The 27,377-nt window shown below is 38.1% G+C and overlaps 1 protein-coding gene across 1 annotated transcript; it reads right to left on the reverse strand.

Annotated features, from left to right (window-relative positions):
• Positions 1–751: 751 nt before the first annotated feature.
• On the reverse strand, positions 752–22,846 carry LOC107568726 (dual specificity protein phosphatase 16-like). The gene is made up of 7 exons (XM_016254719.1): positions 22,783–22,846; positions 9,889–10,472; positions 8,010–8,145; positions 5,342–5,505; positions 5,101–5,260; positions 2,459–2,582; positions 752–2,015 (listed from the first exon to the last, which is right to left on the reverse strand). Exons 2-7 carry the CDS (start codon positions 10,111–10,113, stop codon positions 1,226–1,228), a joined length of 1,599 nt encoding a protein of 532 aa, XP_016110205.1. The 5' UTR covers positions 10,114–10,472; positions 22,783–22,846; the 3' UTR covers positions 752–1,225.
• Between the last annotated feature and the right edge of the window lie 4,531 nt (positions 22,847–27,377).

Consider the following 27,377-nt stretch of genomic DNA (forward strand, 5'->3'; position numbering starts at 1 on the left):
GTGTGTGTGTGTGAGTGTGTGTGTGTGTGTGTGTGTGTGTGTGTGAGCGTGTGTGTGAGAGTGAGAGAGTGTGTGTGTGTGAGAGTGTGTGTGTGTGTGTGCGTGCGTGCGTGTTTGATTCTAGATCTCCAACCGATTTGCAACTTCCTGAGATCATAATTCAACACATGCATGTCAAAAGTATGACAAGAGACGCTCTTAAGGCAAGACACTACAGGCAAACCAGTGTGTTTTCATGCACCGGTCAGTTTAGTGCTCTATTTTGCTGCTTCTTTAAGACTAGTGAACTGAAAACATCAAAAATACATATTTAAGTGTTTATTTTATTGCACTTTATCTTTTTGCGTCTGTTCATTTCAATTCCAATCCATTTCTTTAAAGAGTTTTTTCCTCTTACATGCACCAAACGTTACAGTTTTATTTTTATCTATATTCTGAAGGCTTTAACTGAGGGGCTTGTTCACATTTGTGACCCTGAACCACAAAACCAGTCATAAGGGTCAATTTTTTAAAATATAAAACTATTTGAAAATCTGGAATCTGAGGGTGCAAAAAAATCTCAATATTGAGAAAATCATCTTTAAAGTTGTTCAAATTAAATTCTTAGCAATGCATATTACTAATCAAACATTAAGTTTTGATATATTTACGGTAGGAAATTTACAAAATATCTTCATGGAACATGATACTTAATATCCTAATGATTTTTGGCATAAAAGAAAAATCTATAATTGTGACCCATACAATGTATTGTTGGCTATTGCTACAAATATCCCCCAGCGACTTAACACTGCTTTTGTGCTGCAGGGACACAATTCATTCACGCTGAAAGCATGGCGAAAATGTATTTGTTTCATGTCTGTTGACAGTATTTTCTGATGAAAAGAGAAATCCAGAATCCCCTCCAGAAAAAAACCTTTAATATGTTAAAAAAAAAACATATTTAAGAAATGTTCAGATTTATATGCTGGAAATGCATGCAAAAAATAAGTGCATATTTGATTAGAGAAATTAATTATGTGCATGTTTAATTAAAGTGATGCCTCATTTGTGTATTTAAACAACATTTCAGGGAAAAATGGTTTGTAATTCTTAACGTAATCAGTCAGCTGGCGATGTATATTAAGGTTCAGCCTGTTCATCTGTAGTTTCTTGCCTTAATTTGTGCGGCACCATATCGAGTTCAAATCTGAAGCAAAGAAACAAATGATTGTGTGTGGAGTCCTCAGGAGACCTCGATGATTTCCATGCTGCCGGAGAAGCTGGACTGGCTGCTCCTCATGCTCATCTCCTCTCTGGATCGGCTGTCCGTCATGCCGTCTATCTGGCAGCTCCTGCGCTTCAGCTGCTTCTCGAAGCTGCTCTCTTCGTGCCAGCTCCTGCGCGAGTCTCCTCCATCCCTGCTGCGCTGCCGCCTGCGCCTCCTCACCGCCTCCAGTCCCGGAGCGCAGCTGCCGCCGCTGAAGATAGCCGAGGTGGAGTAGAAGCGCGCCGAATCTGAGGAGAGGAACCAGCCTCCAGCCACGGGTCCCAGGACGACGTCCGAGTGCCAGCCTTTAAGCGCGCCCGCTGCCGCTTTAGACGGGTGCTGCGAGCACAACGGAGCGCCATCCACGCTGCCGCTGCGCTGGAGCATCTTGTTAGCTTGATCTTCAGCTGGACTTTGCTCTGAAACCTCCTGCACCGGTGAGAACTGGCAGGGTTCGCCGACGGGAAACGCTCGCAGAGACGCTCCGGACTCGCCGTACGACTTGATGTCCAGGGAGAAGGAGCATTTGGGCTGGACGTTCTCCTCCGGTTCCTCGCCGAGCTGAAGGCCGCAGAGCGCCCGGGCCAGCAGATGCTCCTCGGCCAGAACGCAGGGCATCGTCAGCAACTCCGGCTTCTGCTCGTCCGACGGCGGACGGGGTTTGAGCGGCGCATCGCTCGCGCTCTTCAGCTTCTTCTCGAAGTCCAGCAGCTGACCCAGGAAGTTGAAGTTGGGCGAGATGGTCGGCCGTTTCTCCTTCACGAACCTGCGAACGGACATGTGGTGAGGTCACAGTCACAGCTTGGAGATCGATCGGTAATTGCGATTTTTTTATCTCACAATTCTGACTCTTTTTCTTGACATTGTGAGTTTACATCTTGCAATTCTGAGAAAAGACGTCGGAACTGCGAGAAAAATCAGACTTGCGAGAAAAAAGTCAGAATTGCAAGATATAAACTGGATAAAATATAAAATAAGGTAATTTTTTTCTTTCTTTTTATCTTGTAAAAACGGGCTTCCATAGTGAGCCACTCCAGGCAAAACAGAACCTTTTATTAAGCTAAAAGTACAAGTAATTTCTGTATTTCTTTTCATATAAGGATGATTTAATCTTTAAATAAACCAATTAAATTCAGCTCAACAAGCACTATGAGACTCATCCTTTAATTAATGCAGATTAGTAAAGGCTCACAGAATCTGCTGTTGTACCTGTACGCTTCATCTAACGACATGTCCATCCTCTTCATGATGTAAGCGATGGCGATGGTGGCCGAGCGAGAGATTCCCGCCAGACAGTGGACCAGGACTCTGGCGTTACTGGCCTTGGCTTTCTCTGACAGGAAACACACAAACACACTTCCTGTCAGCTGACCTCCCACTCTCAGCATGACCCTCATTATTACTTCTACAGTCACATGATCGTGTCTGACCGATGAAATCTGTGAAAGTTAATCTGGGAGAAATTAAATGTTTACAAAGTTCAAAACACTATAATTGCTTACTGGAAGGAAAACAAACTAAAACTGAACTGGAAAAACTCTCTTCCTCTTTAAGAACCTACATAGAAGATTGTTGTTGTTTTTTGGAGTAAATGGACTGATTATATTAAACCAGCGGTTCCCAAACTGGGGTGCACAGACCGACCAGCAGGGGCGCGCGAGAATGCTTTTGTTGATCTGTGTGCATTTTTTGAAGGGGCAAGTGAAAGAGAATTTTAATCTAATCTAATTAAAACTTCGAATTAGGGAAGCACCAAAATTCGGCGAGAATGATTCTGATTTTATTACACTTGGTGTTAACGGCAATTCATAATGGATAATCAATAGTAACAAGGTGAGACTCACGTGAGACAATCTCATGGAGAAATCGAAACAAATGAACACAACTGCACACAGAAGAAACATACTGCGGTAAAAAAAAAGTAGTTTTTATATTTATTACATAAAGCCTAGCCTAATTAATTAACATGACACGACTAAGAGAGTGCCGTTTTCCCCAAAAATCAGTACGATTGTAAATTCAACATTGATTTTAAACAAGCGAGTAGTTATTATTAAGTGACTTAGGGCATACATTTTAGTACAATAATGTCAATGTGACTGTTTTTGCACGAAAATAGTTCCAAACAAACTTAGCAGCAGAACTGTCGCGCATCTCTGAGCAACACACAGCGTCAGCGGTGTTTCGTTAGGCTACTGAATGATTCGCATTTTTTAATTAATAATTTGAGTCAATGATTCAGTGGTCCATTCATAAAGACAGGCGCTTGCTTCATTCTTGAATGAATCAGCCGTCTGAACGAATCGTGTGAATGCCTCAATGACTCGCTCATTAAGACGGGCAACTTGCTGCCACCTGCTGGCGGGTTACTTTCCAATTTAAAAATTTATAAAATTATTTATTTGTAAATAAAAAAACCTGATGTAAAACACCAAGCACACAGCATTATTTATGCTGTTGTAATTTTGCAGTGTTAATGCATTCATGCTACATTTCAGCTTCATTAAATTGTCTGCGTAAATGCATCTAAATGCCCCTTCAGCTGCTTGGTAACAGCCCTATAGAGTCTTATTATATTAAGTGAAATTATTAATAAAATGTAAGAATTTGATATTAAAGATGACACATGCATTTAACCTTATTAGGTTAGGGGGAAATGTATGGAAGCCCGTTTCCGCCACTGAATAAAAAATAAAAGAGGTAATTACGACTTTTTATCTCGCAATTCTGACTCTTTTTCTCAGAATTGTGAGATATAAACTCGCAATTCTGAGAACATGTCAGTCTTTTTTCCCCCCTCAAAATTTGACTTTAACTCGCACACTGCAAAAAATGGCTTATCTTACTTAGTATTTTTGTCTTGTTTCTAGTCAAAATATCAAAAAATTCTTAAATCAAGATACTTTTACTAGATAAGCCAATTGACTTAAGATATTTAGTCTTGTTTCCAGGGAGAAAAAAATGAATTAAGTGCATTTAGCTTAAAACAAGAGTATTTTACTTACCCCACTGGCAGATCATTTTACTTGTTTTAAGCAAAATGCACTTAATTTAGTTTTTTTTTCTCCCTGGAAACAAGACAAAAATACTAAGTAAGATAAGCCATTTTTTTGCAGTGCAATTGCGAGTTTATATCTCACAATTCGGAGAAAAAAAGTCAGAATTGTGAGATAAAAAGTCGCAATTCCTTTTTTTTTTATTCAGTGGCGGAAACGGGCTTCCATAGAAATGCCCTTTTTACAGGCAAAAAAAAAAAACACCTGGAAATCAATTCAAACTACTTTTACTATGCAGTAACTTTAGTCATATAAAATTTTATTTTCCAGCAACAAAATTGTAGCCAGTGAAAATGCTGAGTGGCTAGTAATTTTGGAAAACCACTAGCCACAGTGGCTGGTGAGCAAAAGAGTTAATGTCAAGCCCTGTATACAGTGAATACTTGTAATTATACTTGTACTGCAGTAAAAAGTGTGGTGTTTAACCGGAGTACGGTGGTGGGGGTGCTTGACATGTGTCAAACTCTAGAAAGAGGTGCACGCTGCAAAAAGTTTGGGAACCACTGTATTAAACCAATACGCTCAGAATTTTCCTGAACTGTCTTTAAAGTCTTTTTTTTAGCTCCCCAGGTTCTATTGTATACAGGAAAATATATTTCTTCTGTTATATTTGATCATTTTGTTTCCAGGACTGATGGCATACGTACTTTGTAATAATACTGTATTCATATTAACAATAGTGTGTGTGCTTTTTGCTAGAAATGATGTGTGTGCCATGGTCATTGTATGTATTTTCCCTCTGGAATGGAAAAGTAAAAACCTCCAAAGACGCATAGACAGATGATGGTGTCTGACCTATGAACTCCACGGATCGCTCCAGCCAGGGCAGGATCTTCTCGCAGAAGCTGTCGTTGACAGGCACGCGCAAGAAATGCGAGTCGGGGATGAAGTCTGGTTTGGGGCAGGTGTTGCTGGCGTTGAGCACGTAAGCGATGTCGTTCTGCTGCATGAGCTCCTGCGGGAACACAGACTTCAGCACGAGTTCGTGTGACGCGTGTCAGACACGCTCGTAACTTGTGTCTGCAGTGAGCGTCACCTGGTTGAGCACGTCTCTCTGGCAGCCCAGGTACAGGTGTGGCAGGATCCGCGTCGGCCCGCTGCTGCTCACAGGGAGACAGGGCTGAGAGATGCAGGACGGCACCAGCGTGGACTTCCCTTCACACAGACCCGGGAACAGCTGCGAGAACGCCACAAAACCACCTGTGGACCAGGACAGAGCACAGACTGGTGTTTCATGAGGACGCATGAAGATGAAGACCTGCTGAAAGAGATTCGTGTGCAGAGCAAATCATGTCTTTAAGTTTGCATCTAGGTTTGTGTCGGGCTGTCGTCACTATAAATAACTTTAGATGAGAACGAACACTGCTAAATTAAAAATTACAACTTAAAATGTGAAATTCTGCCTTGGCGACTAAATAAGTTAGAGTTGAAGCACTAAAATTACTAAAATAAAATAAAAAATAAAAAAAACTGAAATGAAATTAAACTTAAATAGTCATATTTTCAAAAGCTGAGGCACTAAAATGACTAACTATAAAAGAAAATAAATAAATAAAACTATAACTAAAAAAAAAAAACTACTAAAACTGAAAAACAAATATTAATGGAAACCTAAATAGTAATATTTAAAAAGTTGAAGCACTAAAGTTATAAACTGGGATTAAATAGAAACTAAAACTGAACTAAAACAAACTAAAACTGAAATTAAATTAAACTTAAATAGTCATATTTAAAAAAAGCTGAAGCACTAAAATTACTAACTGTAAAAAATAAATAAAATTAAAATAGAAAACTGAACTAAAACTGAAATTAAATTAAGCGTAGTCATATTTTAAAAAGCTGAGCCACTAAAATGACTAACTCTAAAATTAAATTTTTTTTATACCATTTTAAAATAAAAAAATAAAACTGAAATTAAATTGAACTTAAATAGTCATATTTTAAAAAGCTGAGCCACTAAAATTACTAACCATAAAATAAAATGTAAAATTAAAAAAAATTACAACAACAAAAAACTACTAAAACTGAGCTAAAGCAGACTAAAACTGAAAAACTACATTAATGGAAACCTAAATAGTAATATTTAAATTACTATTTAGATTAAACTTAAATAGTTATATTATAAAAAGCTAAAGCACTAAACTTATTACTAACTGTAAAATAAATTTTAAAAAATTAAATAAAAACTCAAAAATACAATTAAAACTAAAACCGACTAAAAGTTAAAAAAACTAAATTAAATGAAGCCTAAAAAAACTAAAAGGTTGAGGCACTAAAATGATTAACTGGGATTAAAGAAAAACTAAATATGAACTAAAACAAACCCTAACTACAACTGAAATAACAATAAAAATGACAAAAGCACATCACATAATTCACGAAAATGTAAACACAATTAAAATGAAAACAGAAAATATAAGAATAAAAAATCATTCAAAATATTAATAAAAACGTCAAAAGTTATGATTATGAATAAACATATGAATACAGTGAAGAAGGGCCGAACATTCACACTAATAGAGCCGTGCAACACGGGTCACATTAATCAAGTCAACGAGTTCGTAAATCAGACACACCGAACATGTTCACCTGACTAGATCAAGCACACACTGACGAGTGACGTCTGCTCATCTGAACACGTATGATACGGTATCTGATCAAGAGTCAGTCTGATTATCTTACAGTAACATGCAGAAGAGGAACAAACACACGAAACAAAAGCCCAGCGAGCTTCACTTCCTCTCCATCTCTGGGTTCACGTCCTGTGTGATGTCAGCGGTGAGTGACACACACACACGCGTGTGCGGTTATGTAATGATTAGGTCATACTAAAGCTGGACTGAGTGTTTGTACCTCAAATACTAGAGTCAAAGTAATGATATATGAGCAGAACAGACTAAAAAAAACACTGTTAAAGTGTGTGTGTGTGTGTGTGTGTGTGTGAGTGTGTGTGAGAGTGTGTCAGTGAGAATCAGTGAGTTGTTCACTGCAGACTCGCTCTGACTGAATCATTTGAATCAGTGAGTTGTTCACTGGAGACTCGCTCTGACTGAATCATTTGAATCAGTGAGTTGTTCACTGGAGACTCGCTCTGACTGATTCATTTGAATCAGAGAGTTGTTCACTGGAGACTCACTCTGACTGAATCATTTGAATCAGTGAGTTGTTCACTGGAGACTCGCTCTGGCTGATTCATTTGAATCAGTGAGTTGTTCACTGGAGACTCACTCTGACTGAATCATTTGAATCAGTGAGTTGTTCACTGGAGACTCGCTCTGACTGATTCATTTGAATCAGTGAGTTGTTCACTGGAGACTCGTTCTGACTGAATCATTTGAATCAGTGAGTTGTTCACTGGAGACTCGCTCTGACTGAATCAGTTGAATCAGTGAGTTGTTCACTGGAGACTCGCTCTGACTGAATCATTTGAATCAGTGAGTTGTTCACTGGAGACTCGCTCTGACTGAATCATTTGAATCAGTGAGTTGTTCACTGGAGACTCGCTCTGACTGAATCATTTGAATCAGTAAGTTGTTGACTCGAGCGGCAATCCGCTCAATCCAATTCGTAAACGAATCATTCAGTGCGATTTGTGAAATGATTTAACAGGCTCATTGAAAAGAATCAGCTCGTTCACAAATCGGACACCGCTATCAGTGTGAGCATTAGTGCTGGTTGTCGTGGTGCAGGTGTGTGATGTGAACCTGAGAGCAGGTGGACTGATGGGAAACTCTTCTCCAGCTTGGCCAATAGGACGCTGAGGAAGGCCTCTGATGAGAGGGAGGCGGGGTCAGACGAGCTCTGGTCATACACCACGACCTCTTGACCCTGGAGCTCCAGCTGAAAAACACACACACACACAAACATAATGAAATAGTGAGTTAATATCTGCTCCTTATTCCCTGTTTTTTTGTTGTATTTAGAGTAATACCGTATCTCTTAATACCGTAATACTGTCACTCCAGTGTTCTGGTTGTTAAAATGACGTTCTATATTTATAATCATGTTTGTCCAGTTGTGTCAGTGTAGTTTTCTACTTTAGTTAGTAGCTTGCAATGTTGGGGAAAGTTACTTTTTAAAGTAATGCATTACAATATTGTGTTACTCCATTAAAAGTAACTAATTGCTGTACTTAATAACTTTTTATGGAACGTGATGCATTATGTCACTTTTTGTCACATGGGCTGGGCTTGTTTTTTAGTTTTTTAATATAAAAAAAAAGTTGTATTTTTGGCTCTTTCACACCAAAAATGAAAAGAAGTGCCTCTGCTCTCACTCCTGATTTCTCTCAGCACCGAACAGGAGAGCTGTCAGCCAATAAATGGGAAAACAAAGTAACTTCCAGATATTTCAATATAAATTTAAAAGTAATGCGCTACTTTTGACAGAGACTGAGCACTCGCACAGATATCTATGGGATGAGGTCACTCGGCAACCTGTTGCTAAGGCGTCTCAATGGCCCTCATGAGAGACGATGGCTTGTTTGTTTCATTTGTTCATCTCTCAATCAGCACTGCATGGATTGCGTTGCATCTACGGTGTCATTTGCACCTTGTATTTACAACCACTTGCATCGAGCCAGTCTTTGCTTCTGTACCTTAAACTTTGCACTCCATAAAAAAATTCTTATTGTATATACATACATGTATATATTTATATTTATTTATATGCATATTGTTATTTGCACTTCTGGTTAGATGCTTACTGCATTTCATTGGCTCTGTACTTTTACTCTGCACAATGTCAATAAAGTTAAATCTAATTATATGTTTGGATCATTTAAATCTCATCTTTCTAAGACACATTATTGGAGATATAGAGTGACGACTTATATATTCATATAATTTTATGTCAGTATCTGCTATAAAGATCTCATTGATTTACATTACAAACTCATCATATAAATATCAGCATTTGCAGCAAATTGCATATTTTTGCTCAGTTTGAGCCTCTGAATAAATTTAAGTATATTAATATTTTCACTATATCAGACTATATGAGCCATAAAAGCATCAAATATGCAATCTTTTGTTTTAGATTTTTACATCGGATTCACACTAAATCGAATGTTTAGCAGGATAATCACTCTGCTCTTTTACATGCAATGAGCGAATCAGATCCAAAACACTGTTTTGTTTTATTTTGAGCATCAAACAGCATCCAGTGTGACTGTAAAAGAGCAGCGTGAACATCCTGCTAAACATCTGCTTGGGTGTGAGTCAGATGACACGCCTGCATTACTCCTGTAGTTTCACGCACCTTCCTCTTGGCCGAGTGCTGCAGGAGGTTTTTTCTCCATATTTTCACTATATCAGACTATATGAGCCATAAAAGCATCAAATATGCAATCTTTTGTTTTAGATTTTTACATCGGATTCACACTAAATCGAATGTTTAGCAGGATAATCACTCTGCTCTTTTACATGCAATGAGCGAATCAGATCCAAAACACTGTTTTGTTTTATTTTGAGCATCAAACAGCATCCAGTGTGACTGTAAAAGAGCAGCGTGAACATCCTGCTAAACATCTGCTTGGGTGTGAGTCAGATGACACGCCTGCATTACTCCTGTAGTTTCACGCACCTTCCTCTTGGCCGAGTGCTGCAGGAGTTCACTGATCTGGATCTTGTCCTGCTGTAATCTCCTCTTCATCAGTTTGGAGCAGTTGACGTTCACGGCCTCCAGAATGTGACACGCGTTATACTCCACGAACGGCCGGCAGTCGATCAGCAGCACGCGGTCCAGGCCGCCCTCCAGCAGAGCCACCAGACCCTCGGGCCCGACGGGCCGCGCCGCACACTCACACATACCCACAATCCCTCAGTCCGTCTCTGCGCTAACAGTCTCGGTGTCTCAGTGCTGCTGCCGGCGGGCCCTCAGGAGATCAACGGCCCCATTGTAGCAGCTGATGATGTCACTCTGGTTGCGTTCGGCAGGCGGCCCAAAAGCGTATGAGAAAAAGCAAGAGGAAACTCTGGAGGAAAAACGCACTTACACGCAGCCTGTGTATGTGTGTGTGTGTATGTGTGTGTGTGTGAGTGTGTGTGTGTTTGGGGCACAGTGGCTGATGGGAGTTTCTTTCACACCATCACAGGGGCTCCACAGACAGGCGGCAGCGGCGTGACCTCATGCACCTCTGTACCGCTGCACTCCATCATGAAGATCTCCTGCGGAGACACAAAAACACACCGTGAACTAGGGCTTGGGCTTAGGCTTGCTGCGATAGACGGTGTTTTCGGTTATACCGGTGTTAAGCCGCAACACTGGTTATGTCATTTGCCTACCGCGGCACCGCCCCCCCACCGTCGTTTAGATTTTTTTATAGTAACAAAAATCATTTAGCCTAGTTCAGTGAGGACAGACACTTTTAAAAACTAAACGCTCAATGCAGCGTGCCGAACCGTGAGCGAACGACAGTGCACCACGGATTTTGAAAAGCCTATTGACTGGAAGTTTTTTTAAACATTCGTTTCTTATTTATTTGGTTCCACAGTGTTTGCTGATTTTCAGTTTTATATACCTATTTAATCTTTGTGTAGCCTAAGTAATTTGTTATTTTATTAGGCATATATGGTGTATTTTTATTCGTTTGTTAAATGTCTTATATTGTCAAAACTGAAATTTCCTGGCTTTTTTCATGATAACTGAGGTCTAGCGGCTATGTAACTACCATATAAGTTTCAAAACAGTCAGTCCACAGTAAAATGCACACAGACTGCTTAAAGTAGCTGTGATTTTTCACGAACCGTTGTGACTTATGTAAAAGTTGAGGTCAGAACTACACAGTCACCGCCTTCAGTCGCCCCCCGAGCACCGCCCACCGTCCCACTCTCCTTTAGCCACACCCCCAGACAACATCACGTCCATGCCATTGCTGAGCAACAACAACACGGAAACATGTTGAAAAGGTTAGCTTTAACCACGAAACCAGATCGGCTGCCCTGTAACGTTACACTCTCACTCAAAGGATGGACGATCTGACAGGATTGTTACTATGAGATGATCACATCTAGCGTGTGTAGTAAAGACAAGCTCACCGTGTCTATCTAGTCATGATGAAGATGTTTATACATTTCAATTTCAGCAGGCAACTATTTTTACAGCTACATTATTGTTCCAGCCACAATTAATCACAACAATGTATATACAATTACAAATGATTCTATATAAATCGTCAGTGTGTTGTTTTACACACATGCACAGACATTATTTCATACACGACATAATCGTGAGATGCAAGAAACATAGACATATGGCAAGAAATCTGCACATAACAACAAAAGGCAATACTTTATTGAACCTTTTCTGATAAGAAGTGTGCGCTGCAAACGCCAGCATTTTTGATGATCGTTTCTGTCCAGTCTGCTCGTTTTATCGCGTTTAACCACAGCTGTCGTCGGTTTTTTGTCTGGCAGTGGCAGCAGATATGTGATCACATTTCTAATTTGAGGCTGTATTACGTGGATTCTGGCACCCAACATCACAACAAGATGATATTTTAAGCTCCTTATGTAGCTGGTTTGAATGGGCCGCCTCCAGCTAGCGCTGTGACGTCTGACCCTAGTTACCTGTGGTTGGCCTGGCCGTGCGTCACTCAGAACACAACAGGCCAATCAGAAGAGGGGCTCATGAATATTAATTAGACAGACCAAAATCGACCTGTACTCAGCAGAGCTCCTGAGAGAGGAGCTGTAAAAATATATTGAGATGGTTTTTGGTACTTATACCGCAAATATATATTCTTAAGGACATCAAAACCTAAAATAAAACTCCAGAAAGGTGTCAAATATGGGACCTTTAATAAAAGTTCTATGAGTTTGACGTTGTTGTTGCTTGAATTGAATCAATGCCCAATTGCTGCTAATTTGAAAGTGAAAGTAAAATGTGCACGGCACTTTTACAAGCCATTTGAAAGCGAAGAAAAGAGGGAAACTTAAACGAACTATCCCCCCCCCACCCCAACGGTGATACCGGTGTTGTCACACGTCGATTAACCGATGGGAAAATTTCCTCACCGTCACAACCCTACGTAAGGCTGCACGATTATGCCACTTCCCTTGATTATTAATTAGTTATCACAATTTACATAGAATGATGTTTATACCATTGTTTGATGCAACTGCATGCCGTATTTTTATATGAAAATAAACAAGCTGAAAACACTAATTGAAAAACTTTTAGTGCTTTTCTATAGTATTAAGCCTCAAATGTCAACTATACATCAGATTGGTTTCTTCTTTAAATTATAAAAAAGTAAAAATATGAATGGTATTATAATGTTATACTAAAACTAAAATTAAAATAATGGGAAAAACCCTTAAGATAACATGTAGAAAGAAAAAAAATGCATCTTAAGCGTGCAGAATAACATAAGTGGACGATTAATTGCCGCTTTGAACGATTACCTAATTGTGGCATCCATAATTGTAATCGCGATTAGAAATTCGATTAATTGTGCAACCCTACCGTGAACCCTTACCTCCAGTGTTGGGGAAAGTTACTTTTAAAAGTAGTGCATTACAATATTGCGTTACTCCATAAAAAGTAACTAATTGCACTACTTAGTTACTTTTTATGGAACGTTATGCGTTACGTCACTTTGGCGTTACTTTTTGTCACCTGAGCTGGGCTTGCTTATTTGTTTTTACTAACAAAAAAAACAACTAAAGTTGTATTTTTGGCAACTGTAAGGGCTCTTTCACACCAAAAGTGAAATTAATAATCCTCAGGCTGAAGGACGTGCCTCTGCACTCACTCCTGATTTCTCTCAACACGGGGACAGGAGAGCTGTCAGTCAATATATGTGAGCCTGGAGCACAAAAGCAGTGTTAAGTCGCTGGGGGATATTTGTAGCAATAGCCAACAATACATTGTATGGGTTAAAATTATAGATTTTTTGTTTATGCCAAAAATCATTAGGATATTAAGTAAAGATCATGTTCCATGAAGATATTTTGTAAATTTCCTACCGTAAATATATCAAAACTTAATGTTTGATTAGTAATATGCATTGCTAAGAACTTCATTTGAACAACTTTAAAGATGATTTTCTCAATATTCAGATTTTTTTGCACGCTCAGATTCCAGATTTTCAAATAGTTATATCTACTATCCTAACAAACCATACATCAATGGAAAGCTTATTTATTCAGCTTTCAGATGATATATACATCTCAATTTCGAAAAATGTACCCGTATGACTGGTTTTGTGCTCCAGGTTCACAAATGGGAAAACAAAGTACTTATTTGAAGAAGTAACTCCTATAAAATTAAAAGTAATGCATTACTTTACTAGTAACTGATCTGATTACGTAATTCATGTTACTTGTAATGCGTTACCCCCAACACTGCTCACGTCACACTGCATCTATTAACACACGCAAACTCTCAAATTTTTTTTTGCAGTGTTTCACGTCTAAATTGGGCATTGAACAAATCCAAGAGTAATATGCATATGTGAGAGTTTGTGCGTTACAGTGATTTCACCACGAAAACGGCTCATTCAAACAGAATGTGCCATTTCATAGTGTATATTTTGGTGACAGCAGCTTTGAGTTCACGTGTCTGTTGGTGTGCGAGAGCTAAAAACAAGAAAGGTCTGCTTTAATTATGTCATCTCTTTAATGTGTCCAGGACTGCATAGAACCCAGTGAAATTCCCCTGTGTGCCGTAAAACCCTGCCAGTCAGTCCTGTATGACGGGAAAATCCCAACAACAACAACAACAACAGCAATGAAATATCTGAGTTACTTGTTCAAATAATGTTTTACATTACAACAGCTCTCCAGTTCGAGAAATGGGAGATGCAGAGGCACTTCCTTCCGCCTGAGGCTTATTATTTTCACTTTTGGTGTGCTTGCAGTTGTCAAAAATATAACTTTTGGGTTTTTCCTCATTAAAAACAAATAAACAAGCCCAGCCCCGGTGACAAAAAGTATCACAACACATTGCGTTCCATAAAAAGTAACTAACGCAATTAGTTACTTTTTTGCAGAGTAACGCAATATCGTAATGCATTACTTTTAAAATGTAAACGGAGTCAATCGTGACATCAGGATCACGGCTGAAAGAGTGAAAGCAAAGTCCAGATGTGAGCGAGACTGAAGCCATGCTGACGTGAGAAGATCAAGAAATCTTGATCGTCTTTCTGCAGATTAAACCAGAGATTCTGCATCTTGTGTTTCCCTCTAATAACATGAAACTGGAGCGACGAGCATTTCCACATATAAAACACAGATCTGATTTCAGACGTCATGGAGCCGTTTCTCACAACGCTTATTTCTGGATCTGCTAATGGCTGATCTTCCCGTTTTAGGATCATTTTAGGACACTGATGAGCTGCACACAAACACTGAACGTTTATTAATGGGCATTTTAGTGTTTTTCTCAGCTTGAGCTCTGATTGTTGGCGAACGCATTGGCATCACAGTTTCTTCAAGTCGCATCATGGTTTACATTTTCTCTGACCTTCCCTGCGTGTTTGCGAATTAAAACTGTTTGCTCTGTGTTTTTTTGACTGAAGGTTAATAGCTCAACCTGAGATAAAAGCCATGGAGGACTTTGACCCATCGAACGGCCTCAAACGAGGCTGAAATCAGGCCACAGACGCTTTAAAGGCCCGAGACGCTGTAAACGAAACACACAAACTGAGATTTCCAGTCTCTGAGGTGAATATCAGCCCAAAGTCACGCTGAAACCTCTAAAATGACGTCAAACACAGCTGTTCTAAAATCAAATTTAAGATTACTTAAGATACTGTATGTTGTGTAATCAATATACCAATAATAGCCAGAGGGAGAAAAAAGATTTTATGCATAATGAGGGAAATAATGGGAAAAACCCTTAAGATAACATGTAGAAAGAAAAAAAATGCATCTTAAGCGTGCAGAATAACATAAGTGGACGATTAATTGCCGCTTTGAACGATTACCTAATTGTGGCATCCATAATTGTAATCGCGATTAGAAATTCGATTAATTGTGCAACCCTACCGTGAACCCTTACCTCCAGTGTTGGGGAAAGTTACTTTTAAAAGTAGTGCATTACAATATTGCGTTACTCCATAAAAAGTAACTAATTGCACTACTTAGTTACTTTTTATGGAACGTTATGCGTTACGTCACTTTGGCGTTACTTTTTGTCACCTGAGCTGGGCTTGCTTATTTGTTTTTACTAACAAAAAAAACAACTAAAGTTGTATTTTTGGCAACTGTAAGGGCTCTTTCACACCAAAAGTGAAATTAATAATCCTCAGGCTGAAGGACGTGCCTCTGCACTCACTCCTGATTTCTCTCAACACGGGGACAGGAGAGCTGTCAGTCAATATATGTGAGCCTGGAGCACAAAAGCAGTGTTAAGTCGCTGGGGGATATTTGTAGCAATAGCCAACAATACATTGTATGGGTTAAAATTATAGATTTTTTGTTTATGCCAAAAATCATTAGGATATTAAGTAAAGATCATGTTCCATGAAGATATTTTGTAAATTTCCTACCGTAAATATATCAAAACTTAATGTTTGATTAGTAATATGCATTGCTAAGAACTTCATTTGAACAACTTTAAAGATGATTTTCTCAATATTCAGATTTTTTTGCACGCTCAGATTCCAGATTTTCAAATAGTTATATCTACTATCCTAACAAACCATACATCAATGGAAAGCTTATTTATTCAGCTTTCAGATGATATATACATCTCAATTTCGAAAAATGTACCCGTATGACTGGTTTTGTGCTCCAGGTTCACAAATGGGAAAACAAAGTACTTATTTGAAGAAGTAACTCCTATAAAATTAAAAGTAATGCATTACTTTACTAGTAACTGATCTGATTACGTAATTCATGTTACTTGTAATGCGTTACCCCCAACACTGCTCACGTCACACTGCATCTATTAACACACGCAAACTCTCAAATTTTTTTTTGCAGTGTTTCACGTCTAAATTGGGCATTGAACAAATCCAAGAGTAATATGCATATGTGAGAGTTTGTGCGTTACAGTGATTTCACCACGAAAACGGCTCATTCAAACAGAATGTGCCATTTCATAGTGTATATTTTGGTGACAGCAGCTTTGAGTTCACGTGTCTGTTGGTGTGCGAGAGCTAAAAACAAGAAAGGTCTGCTTTAATTATGTCATCTCTTTAATGTGTCCAGGACTGCATAGAACCCAGTGAAATTCCCCTGTGTGCCGTAAAACCCTGCCAGTCAGTCCTGTATGACGGGAAAATCCCAACAACAACAACAACAACAGCAATGAAATATCTGAGTTACTTGTTCAAATAATGTTTTACATTACAACAGCTCTCCAGTTCGAGAAATGGGAGATGCAGAGGCACTTCCTTCCGCCTGAGGCTTATTATTTTCACTTTTGGTGTGCTTGCAGTTGTCAAAAATATAACTTTTGGGTTTTTCCTCATTAAAAACAAATAAACAAGCCCAGCCCCGGTGACAAAAAGTATCACAACACATTGCGTTCCATAAAAAGTAACTAACGCAATTAGTTACTTTTTTGCAGAGTAACGCAATATCGTAAAAGATCATGTTCCATGAAGATATTTTGTAAATTTCCTACCGTAAATATATCAAAACTTAATGTTTGATTAGTAATATGCATTGCTAAGAACTTCATTTGAACAACTTTAAAGATGATTTTCTCAATATTCAGATTTTTTTGCACGCTCAGATTCCAGATTTTCAAATAGTTATATCTACTATCCTAACAAACCATACATCAATGGAAAGCTTATTTATTCAGCTTTCAGATGATATATACATCTCAATTTCGAAAAATGTACCCGTATGACTGGTTTTGTGCTCCAGGTTCACAAATGGGAAAACAAAGTACTTATTTGAAGAAGTAACTCCTATAAAATTAAAAGTAATGCATTACTTTACTAGTAACTGATCTGATTACGTAATTCATGTTACTTGTAATGCGTTACCCCCAACACTGCTCACGTCACACTGCATCTATTAACACACGCAAACTCTCAAATTTTTTTTTGCAGTGTTTCACGTCTAAATTGGGCATTGAACAAATCCAAGAGTAATATGCATATGTGAGAGTTTGTGCGTTACAGTGATTTCACCACGAAAACGGCTCATTCAAACAGAATGTGCCATTTCATAGTGTATATTTTGGTGACAGCAGCTTTGAGTTCACGTGTCTGTTGGTGTGCGAGAGCTAAAAACAAGAAAGGTCTGCTTTAATTATGTCATCTCTTTAATGTGTACAGGACTGCACAGAAACCAGTGAAATTCCCCTGTGTGCCGTAAAAACCTGCCAGTCAGTCCTGTATGACGGGAAAATCCCAACAACAACAACAACAACAGCAATGAAATATCTGAGTTACTTGTTCAAATAATGTTTTACATTACAACAGCTCTCCAGTTCGAGAAATGGGAGATGCAGAGGCACTTCCTTCCGCCTGAGGCTTATTATTTTCACTTTTGGTGTGCTTGCAGTTGTCAAAAATATAACTTTTGGGTTTTTCCTCATTAAAAACAAATAAACAAGCCCAGCCCCGGTGACAAAAAGTATCACAACACATTGCGTTCCATAAAAAGTAACTAACGCAATTAGTTACTTTTTTGCAGAGTAACGCAATATCGTAATGCATTACTTTTAAAATGTAAACGGAGTCAATCGTGACATCAGGATCACGGCTGAAAGAGTGAAAGCAAAGTCCAGATGTGAGCGAGACTGAAGCCATGCTGACGTGAGAAGATCAAGAAATCTTGATCGTCTTTCTGCAGATTAAACCAGAGATTCTGCATCTTGTGTTTCCCTCTAATAACATGAAACTGGAGCGACGAGCATTTCCACATATAAAACACAGATCTGATTTCAGACGTCATGGAGCCGTTTCTCACAACGCTTATTTCTGGATCTGCTAATGGCTGATCTTCCCGTTTTAGGATCATTTTAGGACACTGATGAGCTGCACACAAACACTGAACGTTTATTAATGGGCATTTTAGTGTTTTTCTCAGCTTGAGCTCTGATTGTTGGCGAACGCATTGGCATCACAGTTTCTTCAAGTCGCATCATGGTTTACATTTTCTCTGACCTTCCCTGCGTGTTTGCGAATTAAAACTGTTTGCTCTGTGTTTTTTTGACTGAAGGTTAATAGCTCAACCTGAGATAAAAGCCATGGAGGACTTTGACCCATCGAACGGCCTCAAACGAGGCTGAAATCAGGCCACAGACGCTTTAAAGGCCCGAGACGCTGTAAACGAAACACACAAACTGAGATTTCCAGTCTCTGAGGTGAATATCAGCCCAAAGTCACGCTGAAACCTCTAAAATGACGTCAAACACAGCTGTTCTAAAATCAAATTTAAGATTACTTAAGATACTGTATGTTGTGTAATCAATATACCAATAATAGCCAGAGGGAGAAAAAAGATTTTATGCATAATGAGGGACTTTTAATCATAAAATATTTTGAAATGTCTATGCTTTACTACTTCCAGCTGCTCATTCAAACAGATGATAGAAATAAACTAAACTAGCGGAGTAAAGTTTGTGAACAAACGTTGAGGTTGGCCTGAGAAAGCCTAGCCTCAAAGTTTGAAGCAGTTGTAAAAGCTTGAAAGTTAGATAGATAGATAGATAGATGTTGCTAGCACAATGTTAGCATGATTTAGCATGTTGTTGGCATGTTGCTAGCATGTTTTAACATTACTAGCATGTTGCTACCATGATTAGCATGATGTTAGCATGCTGCTAACATGTTTCCAGCATGATTAGCATGTTGTTAGCATGATTACCCTGTTGTGAGCACGGTTTAGAATGATTAACATGTTGTTAGCCTGTTTCTATCATGATTACTGTGTTGTTAGCATGTTGATAGCATTTTTCTAACATGAGTAAAGTGTTGCTAGCATTATAAGTGTGTTGCTAGCATGTTTCTAGCATGATTACCGTGTTGGTAGCATGTTTCTAATGTGATTGACATGTTGTTAGCCTGTTTCTAGCATGATTACTGTGTTGTTAGCATGTTGATAGCATGTTTCTAACATGAGTAAAGTGTTGCTAGCATTATAAGTGTGTTGCTAGCATGTTTCTAGCATGATTACCGTGTTGGTAGCATGTTTCTAATGTGATTGACATGTTGTTAGCATGTCTAACATTTTGCTAATGTGTTGCTAGCATGTTTTAACATGCAATATTGCACATTGCTATCACGGTTTAGAATGTCGCTAGCATGATTAGCACATTGCTAGCATGAATTAGCATGTAGCCATTAAGCTTTGCTAGTGATAGACAGCTTAAACACTCTACAAGTCTTACTGTACAAAAGTTTTGACCCCCTCAATGAACATCTATGGGGCTTTTCGTAGTTTTGATCGTCTGTTTCATGAAAATCGTAAGTCCGATCAGTTAGAAAATAATAATAAGCATAAGCTTTCATAGTAGTTTATAGTAGTAGCTGGCTTTCTAAATATGCATCTTACAACCATCTGCAACAAATGTACCATAACGATCCTTCGGCATTCACTGATTGCGAAGAATTAAGACTTTTGTTAAACTATTTAAGAACAAAACCAAATGGCTATGTTAACACTGTGAGCCTTAGCGCTCAATTGTGCTCAGATCCGATTTTTTTGTATAGCTGTTCACATTGTTGTTTTAAATGTAGCCAATATCAGATTTACAGTGTGAACAGATCATGGTTCTGAACTGACACGCATGCGCAAAAACAAACAATACCAACAGGGTTGCCAGGTTTTCACAAAAAACTCCACCCAATTATTTATATATAATATCGCGTTATATTACATATATCGCGTTATTGTGGTCGCTTTAACCCACGGAGTTGAAAAACAACCCACGGCAACAATGAAAAAGTAGCCCAATTCTGCGGGAAAACTGTAGACTTGGCAACACTTACGCAGCGCGCTGTCCTACAGAAGTAAACACGGAGGATATAAAGTTAGTGATTATGCATTTATTTATAGTGTGATCTGCTGCAGAAGCCAGCGAAATTACATGCACGCAATATGAAAAATAAAGACTTTGCGAGTTTTGAAACTTTTATGACACGAGTCCTCATGTTTTGCTTGTATATAGAGTTTTCACTGTAATACTTGTGAGTTCTGACACGTCACTGCACTTCCACTGACTACCTTTCGCAACTGTCTCGATAACTTTGGGTACGTAAAATCTTTGAAGCGACTCCTATGAGCGCAGAATCGTGACGAGTGTTGATCTAGAGTGACGTAAAAGTCACATGGCCGTTCAGACTGCGGTCGCATGGTGAAACATCAGGACCTGTATTGGATTTAGTACCACATATACAGTGGCACAAATCGGAATTGAAAAGATCAGATCCCATGCGGTTTGTGCTGTTCACACTCTCATGAGAAAACCAGATCCGAGTCACATGTGAGCTAACAAAAATCGGATTTGGGCCACATTTGCCTGCAGTGTGAACTTAAGACTTTTTAAAGACCTGTGGAACCCCTGTTTTCAATAAATAGTCATTAATTATCAGTCGCGTTGATCAGATTGATTGTTGTTGTCAACAGGGAACTAAAGATCATAGTTGTAGCCGGTTGCATAAACAAGCCTTTACTAGTTTGACCAGCCAAGTGCTAATCAGCCTTAATTTTCTAATTCAAATCTACCTAAATGACCAGTCTTGAAGAAAAAAAAAATGAGATGACTAACTTTTTAAGACTAGTCTAAGCCGTTTATGCAGCCGGCCTTTGGTCTCTAAGGGACCGCTGGACTGACCGACACAACTAGCTGCTTTGAGGCATGATCCTGATCAGCTTCTTCTTTCTTCTTCAAGTAAGACATTTGTGGAAATGAAACGTTGACGTGAGTGCATTCAGCTTTACGAGGGGAAATTCTCGATTCGAGTTCCTCTTTTCGGCAGATTAACCCATCTTTGGCTTTATTTGTACTCTTTTTGTTTTGTAGTGAACAAACATCTGAAGAGCCGAAATGCTGTCTTTAAGGGACCCAGGCATAGACTTCTGTCCTCTGTAGAAAACATGAGCACATTCAGGGCTTTTTAGAGATATCAGATGTTTGGAGGTTTGATCATAAACACACTTTCTCCTTGGTCTTTAAATATAGCTAATATTGACAGAATGAGCACTCTAAGGGAAATATGATAAGGTTTTGTAATCATCATTTAAATCTGGCTAATTTTCTAATTGTTTGTCATAAATAAACATGTTATGGAGTCTCAAGGGCATCATTTTCATAAATGTCTGGACACCAGGACAAACGGCATGTTAATCAGGCATTTTGGGGAACAAGAAGAAATTACAGATCAATATTCCAGATATTCTTATGAAAAAGTTAATGCTCCCGTTATTATACTTCTTTTTTCATTATGAACACATTCACGAGAACACATTAACATGCAAATTAGATGCAATCTTTAGATACATTGTATAGAATGCGAATTCCAATTTATGAATATTTTACGCACATATTCCATAAAGTAGAGTGGTATATCAAATCATTCTGTTATATCTTTCATAACATAGTTGAGAATCATCTTTATACAAAGTTTGGCTAAAAATAGCCTGAAACCTAAAAACTTGTTTTTGTCTATACATGACTTTTCATGCCTAATTATTATTATTTTTAATAACTTAGTCCTAGAATAAAATATGAATGAAATATCTATTTTCAAAAAAAAAAAATCTCCATTTCTTTCTTATATTCTAACCAATGTAATGACAAAAAACAACAAAATTAACATAATTTTTTAGTACCACGGTATTACCTTGTTTTCCAGGCAGATTGTAATACCGTGTTTATTTTGAGTGTTATTTTTAGTATCATTGAGATGTTAGTATTTTGATTGTATTTTGATACTTTCTGATTTCATGTTAAGTTCTAGCAAATTTGCTGTGCGTTTCGGTCATTTTTATTTATTTTTGTTGTTTTTAAATATACAGTTTTTGTTTCAGTTATTTTACGGAAACGAGGAACGTTGCCATGGCAACTGAAATAAAATAAGTTTAAGTTTTGTACTATTTGATTTTACTTGATCTTATTTAAAGTAACAAAAAAAAAGTATTTTTACGCTTTTAGTTTTAGTTAACTATAACACCCCTGATTTATACAGATTATTGATTTAGCACCCATTTGACTGATAGCCATATTACAGTAACGTTATCTAAGTGAGAACAGAATGGTAACACTATAGTATTCTCTTAAGTACAGTGTGGTACAGTAATCATTCAGTATCATGGTATTTTACTGTAAAGTTACACATGGACATTTCAACAGGACACGAGTGTGTTTTCTGTGTTTGTACAGATGTCAGTCATAGTATTTCATGACAGCAAAGTAAATATGAAACAAAAATGGAATTTCCAGAACTTTAAACTCATTTTTACCAAGTTTACTAAGTAAACGAAACTAAGAAGAACATGGTGTCTCCACACACACACTGCGGCCCTCCGCGATCAATTCCTCATTTAACACATGCCTTAAACTCACCATGAAAGTTTCAGTCCGTCTCATTTTACAGTAAAGCCACAGATAAAGATGACCAGCTGCGTACAATACCGTGTTTATTTTGAGTGTTATTTTTAGTATCATTGAGATGTTAGTATTTTGATTGTATTTTGATACTTTCTGATTTCATGTTAAGTTCTAGTAAATTTGCTGTGCGTTTCGGTCATTTTTATTTATTTTTGTTGTTTTTAAAAATATATATATATAGTTTTTGTTTCAGTTATTTTACGGAAACGAGGAATGTTGCCATGGCAACTAGTTGAAATAAAATAAGTTTAAGTTTTTTAATATTTTATTTTACTTCAATTAACAAAAAAAAGTATTTTTACGCTTTTAGTTTTAGTTAACTATAATATATTTAGCACCCATTTGACTGATAGCCATATTACAGTAACGTTATCTAAGTGAGAACAGAATGGTAACACTATAGTATTCTCTTAACTTTAATTAATGTCCTCTCACTGCATCTAAAACAGCGTGTCCACAGAGAAGGCTTCAAGCATTCATATGCAATAAAATGGATAAAAAAAAAATTTTTAATGATGAAAAAGAGCTTGTTTTTATCAAAAGCAACACTTAATAATATCTCCTATCAGACATTCAATAAAATGTAATAAACTCAGGGAATATCAGGAGCAGCTGAAGGGCCCCCTCTGCAGAGCACATCAGCGTCAGACAGGCTCTGCTAAGGTTTAGTTTTAGAATATTTTAAATCCTAATGTTAATATTTCCTCTGTCACAGCCATGATATGTCAACACCATCTTCCAGTTTCTGAGGAAATAATTTGAAATATTTAGATCATTGTATTCTCCTGAAGCAGGTACCATTAGCATAGCATCAACAGAAACAAATTAAATGGCTTCTACGTGAACTCCATTGGTTTTGTGAAAGAAACGCCAAATTTGTCAACACCGTCAGATGTCACCACCGTCAGATCTTGTGTTCCAGTGATATATCACAATACTTGACTCTTGCATAAAAGCTTTATAAACAATAGCATACTCACTGTTTGTTGTGTTTGTTTTAATACAGTAATTGACTGAGTCAATGTATTTGATAGTTAAAATTATTACAAATTCAGGTTTTCGTCACCTCCGTCAGTTGAATATTTTGATAATATTTCATTATGATATTTTATATTTGTTGTGGAATTGTTGGTCACATGTGAAAGTGTAATCTGTCTGCTAACACCAGAATATTATATTATATAAATTATAGTACACAGTCCAAGCTAAAAAAGCACATTTTGTTGCTATGTTTAGACACAACATGAAAGACTGAGCTAACGCACAGCTTTCAGTGAGTTATTATATTGGTGTTGTGTACACATATATAAAAATATGTGATGAGTGTGTGTGTGTACACTGATGATCTTTCTAGAATGCCTAATTTTGGCCAGGAAACTACAGGTCCCAGCATGCAGCGCGGTGGGCGTCACCCGCGCCAGAACCGGAAAAGCTCTGTTAGCATTCGGCTAAAAACACAGGCAGCTCCACTGGAAGATTGATCAAAAATCATCTCAGTCGGACTCTCTAATCGATTACAGGTGAATGATCGAGGATCAGCACGCGACTGCAGACTCTCGTCGATTGGAAAACACGCGATGGATGACAGTAAAGTGCGTCATATTGACATTTATGCACATCCCTTTGGCTTATAGACAGTGCTGCTCATGATTAGCTGCATTCAAGGGATTTCAGTTCATCAGCATCTAAAGCAGCTATTGTAATACAATGATTAATGGACATGTGCCATGATATTCATGTTAATATCACTGAATCGTGGAAAATACTATGGTAATAACAGGTAATGAATCAGTAATAATACAAATTGAAGCAGCTCTAAAAAAAAAAAGACAATAATGTCATTATTCAGATCAATTCCGCTCAGCTTTGTTTGAATTTAGTTTTAATTTTTATAAATTATGAAACTAATTCATGTTTAGTTTAGAAAGCAGCTCTACGGAGTCTTTCAGCTCGATACACAAGTGTCAATATTGTAAAATGCATTATTTATGAAGCATAATTTCTAACCCAACCTGTAATTTTGTCTTCTGTTTTTGATTGTTTATCAATTGCATGATCATCACATCCCTGACAGCACACGTACATCTCTGAGACATCTATTTTACATCTGCAAGACGTCTATAGGACGTTTCTTATCATCAGATGTCAAATAGACGTCTTTATGATTTAGAATGCTGGGCGGTATACCGGTTCATACCGAATACTGGTGTTTATTTTTGTTATGATATGAATTTTTAAAACACTGCAATACCGGTGTGTGTCGCTTAAACAACGTTGGGAACGCGGCACTGTTTGAAAGGGATCTCTTTTCACTGCTGCACTGTGGTGAGGGAACAGCTTTAAAAATACCGTGATATAAAAATTTTTGGTCATACCGCCCAGCACTAGAATGCATGTAAAACTGGCATCCTAGAGACGTCTGTCAGACGTTTGTCATGTTTCCAGACATCTTGCAGCCGTACCTGTGCTATCTGGGATGAGCGTTTGACCGTAAAGTCTCTTCTGATCTGTAGATGGTTGCTGGAAAAGTGAAGAAACCCGGCAAACGCGGCCGCAAACCTGCCAAGATTGATAAGGGTACTGACCGAATTGCGTCGGTACTAGCGAGTACCGATTCACGTTAAATCAATCGGTGCCAAATTTCGGTACCTGAGAACGCATCTGGGTGCATACACTACAGAGAGAGAAAGAGAGACTCGTTCAAACAACACACAGGACGAGCCGAAATGTTCTGAAGTGTGGTTACATTTCTAGGGCCGTATGGTTTCTGCAAAAGCGTAATTTACTCTATAGCGCGGAATGCCATGGAATTCGTCAATTTTGGATGAATAAATCAAAAGTAGTCACTGCCACTTAATTCGAATCGCGATATGAACTAGTGTCTGTGAATATTAAAATGCAAAAAGACGGTTTAAATATGAATCCTGCATGTTCCGCTTGCCTCTGTATGTATGAATGGCGGAAACGTGGTTTTGTTTACTACACAAATACTGAAACACGCGTGACGCTCGCGGTGATTTCCGGCCTCTGTGTCTCACTGTATGACGGCATGAACACAAAAACGTAATCTCCAGAGCTGCTGCGAGAGTCACTTCGTGAGAATTTTACCGTTTCATTTGAGAAAGCTAGCATCATCATACTGTATACACACAGTAGCTTCATGGCAACCTGTCAAAATAAAAGTACGGTTTAACAGAAATATATTACTCTTGTATTACTTTTGTAAAGTATATTGTACATCTTTAAATATAACATTTTCTATCAAATTTAAATAAAACAATTAAATAAATAATACAACCAGATTAATCACTTAATTGTAGAAAAAAATTATACAATTATTAGCCTATTAAAAAATGTTTTAAAGGACTATTCACACAATTTTTCTTCCATGTATTAATTTCAACAGTGAACCTCAGTTTGTTTGCCAAAAAATAAAAGGGTTTAATTTTAATTTGATTTAAAATACATGTTTAATGCCTTCATTTTATTTTCAGAAAAATTAGAATAGACTCGCATTCGCAATCTTTAACGATCTATTAAATGAAAGTGCTTTGTCGTGTTGGTGGTGACGCCTCTCTTGCAACATGTTTAGCTATCACAGATATTATACTGAGCTTCTTTGGCTTCTGATCGCAAATGTAGCCACACTTTGGAGCACTTAGATTAGCGAGCAAGGTCCTGGCAGATGAAGAAGAAGAAAAAAGCGCATAGGAATCGATAAGCGTAATCGAAATTTTAATTTGACAACAAGTATCCGATTCTGGAATCGGTATTCGATTTTCGATTCCCAACCCTAATCTACTCAGCCGTGCTGATGCTGTTCATGTGTCTGCAGTACAAGCAGTGGTGTCTGGCCATGGACCAGGGGAAGATCCCGTCCGAAATCAAAGCCCTCCTGACCGGAGACGAGCAGAAAGCACCGCAGAGCTCCAGCAACAAGATCCCCAAGAACGGCAAGTATGGCTCCAGCGGAAACAGCCAGAGCAAGACGTCTTAGTCGGATCCGGAGCGAGTGCGTTTGGATGCGTGTTTCTGAACAGTGTTGATCCTGTATGTTCATTCACAGTGTTTATCTGTCGTTTCGTAGTAATGGGACATTTGAAATGTGACCCTGGAGCACAAAAGGGTCCTATTATGCTCTTTTACAAAGTCTTGATTTTGTTTTGGAGGTGTACTAGAACATGCTCTCATACTAGGTTGTTCGAAAAACACATTATTTTTCACATATTTTACGTTATTCAGGGCTTAAAATTCTCCGGCACCGTGCCGGATCTCCGGCGTGGGGCGTTTGGCTGCGGAAAAAAATAGTCCTACATTTAAAAAAAAAATCTTGATTGATATCACTTTCGAGATCATGAGTTCGCCTACCAATGGTATGAGAGGAGCACAGCTTTCACTCTCAACCAAACTAACATTACTAGCCAATCAGAATGTTTTGCTCTTCTAAACACGAGACACGCATAATAGTCGCAGCCCTGACGAATGGAGAAGCGTGACAAAAAGCTGCGAGGCGCAATGGTCAAAGATGTCCATCTAACGCATATTTACAT

Source organism: Sinocyclocheilus grahami, unplaced genomic scaffold (assembly GCF_001515645.1).
Source record: "Sinocyclocheilus grahami isolate Dianchi unplaced genomic scaffold, SAMN03320097.WGS_v1.1 scaffold1275.1, whole genome shotgun sequence".
In the NCBI taxonomy this organism is placed as follows: Eukaryota; Metazoa; Chordata; class Actinopteri; order Cypriniformes; family Cyprinidae; genus Sinocyclocheilus; species Sinocyclocheilus grahami.

Bases quoted from the DNA above. Each gene is read 5' to 3' on its own strand.
- LOC107568726 (XM_016254719.1), bottom strand. From the start codon at position 10,113: ATGTGTGAGTGTGCGGCGCGGCCCGTCGGGCCCGAGGGTCTGGTGGCT. The intron at 8,146-9,888 runs GTGCGTGAAACT...TGTGTTTTTCAG, and splicing joins AGCACTCGGCCAAGAGGAAG to CTGGAGCTCCAGGGTCAAGA. The intron at 5,506-8,009 runs GTTCACATCACA...CCTGGTCCACAG, and splicing joins ATCAGTCCACCTGCTCTCAG to GTGGTTTTGTGGCGTTCTCG.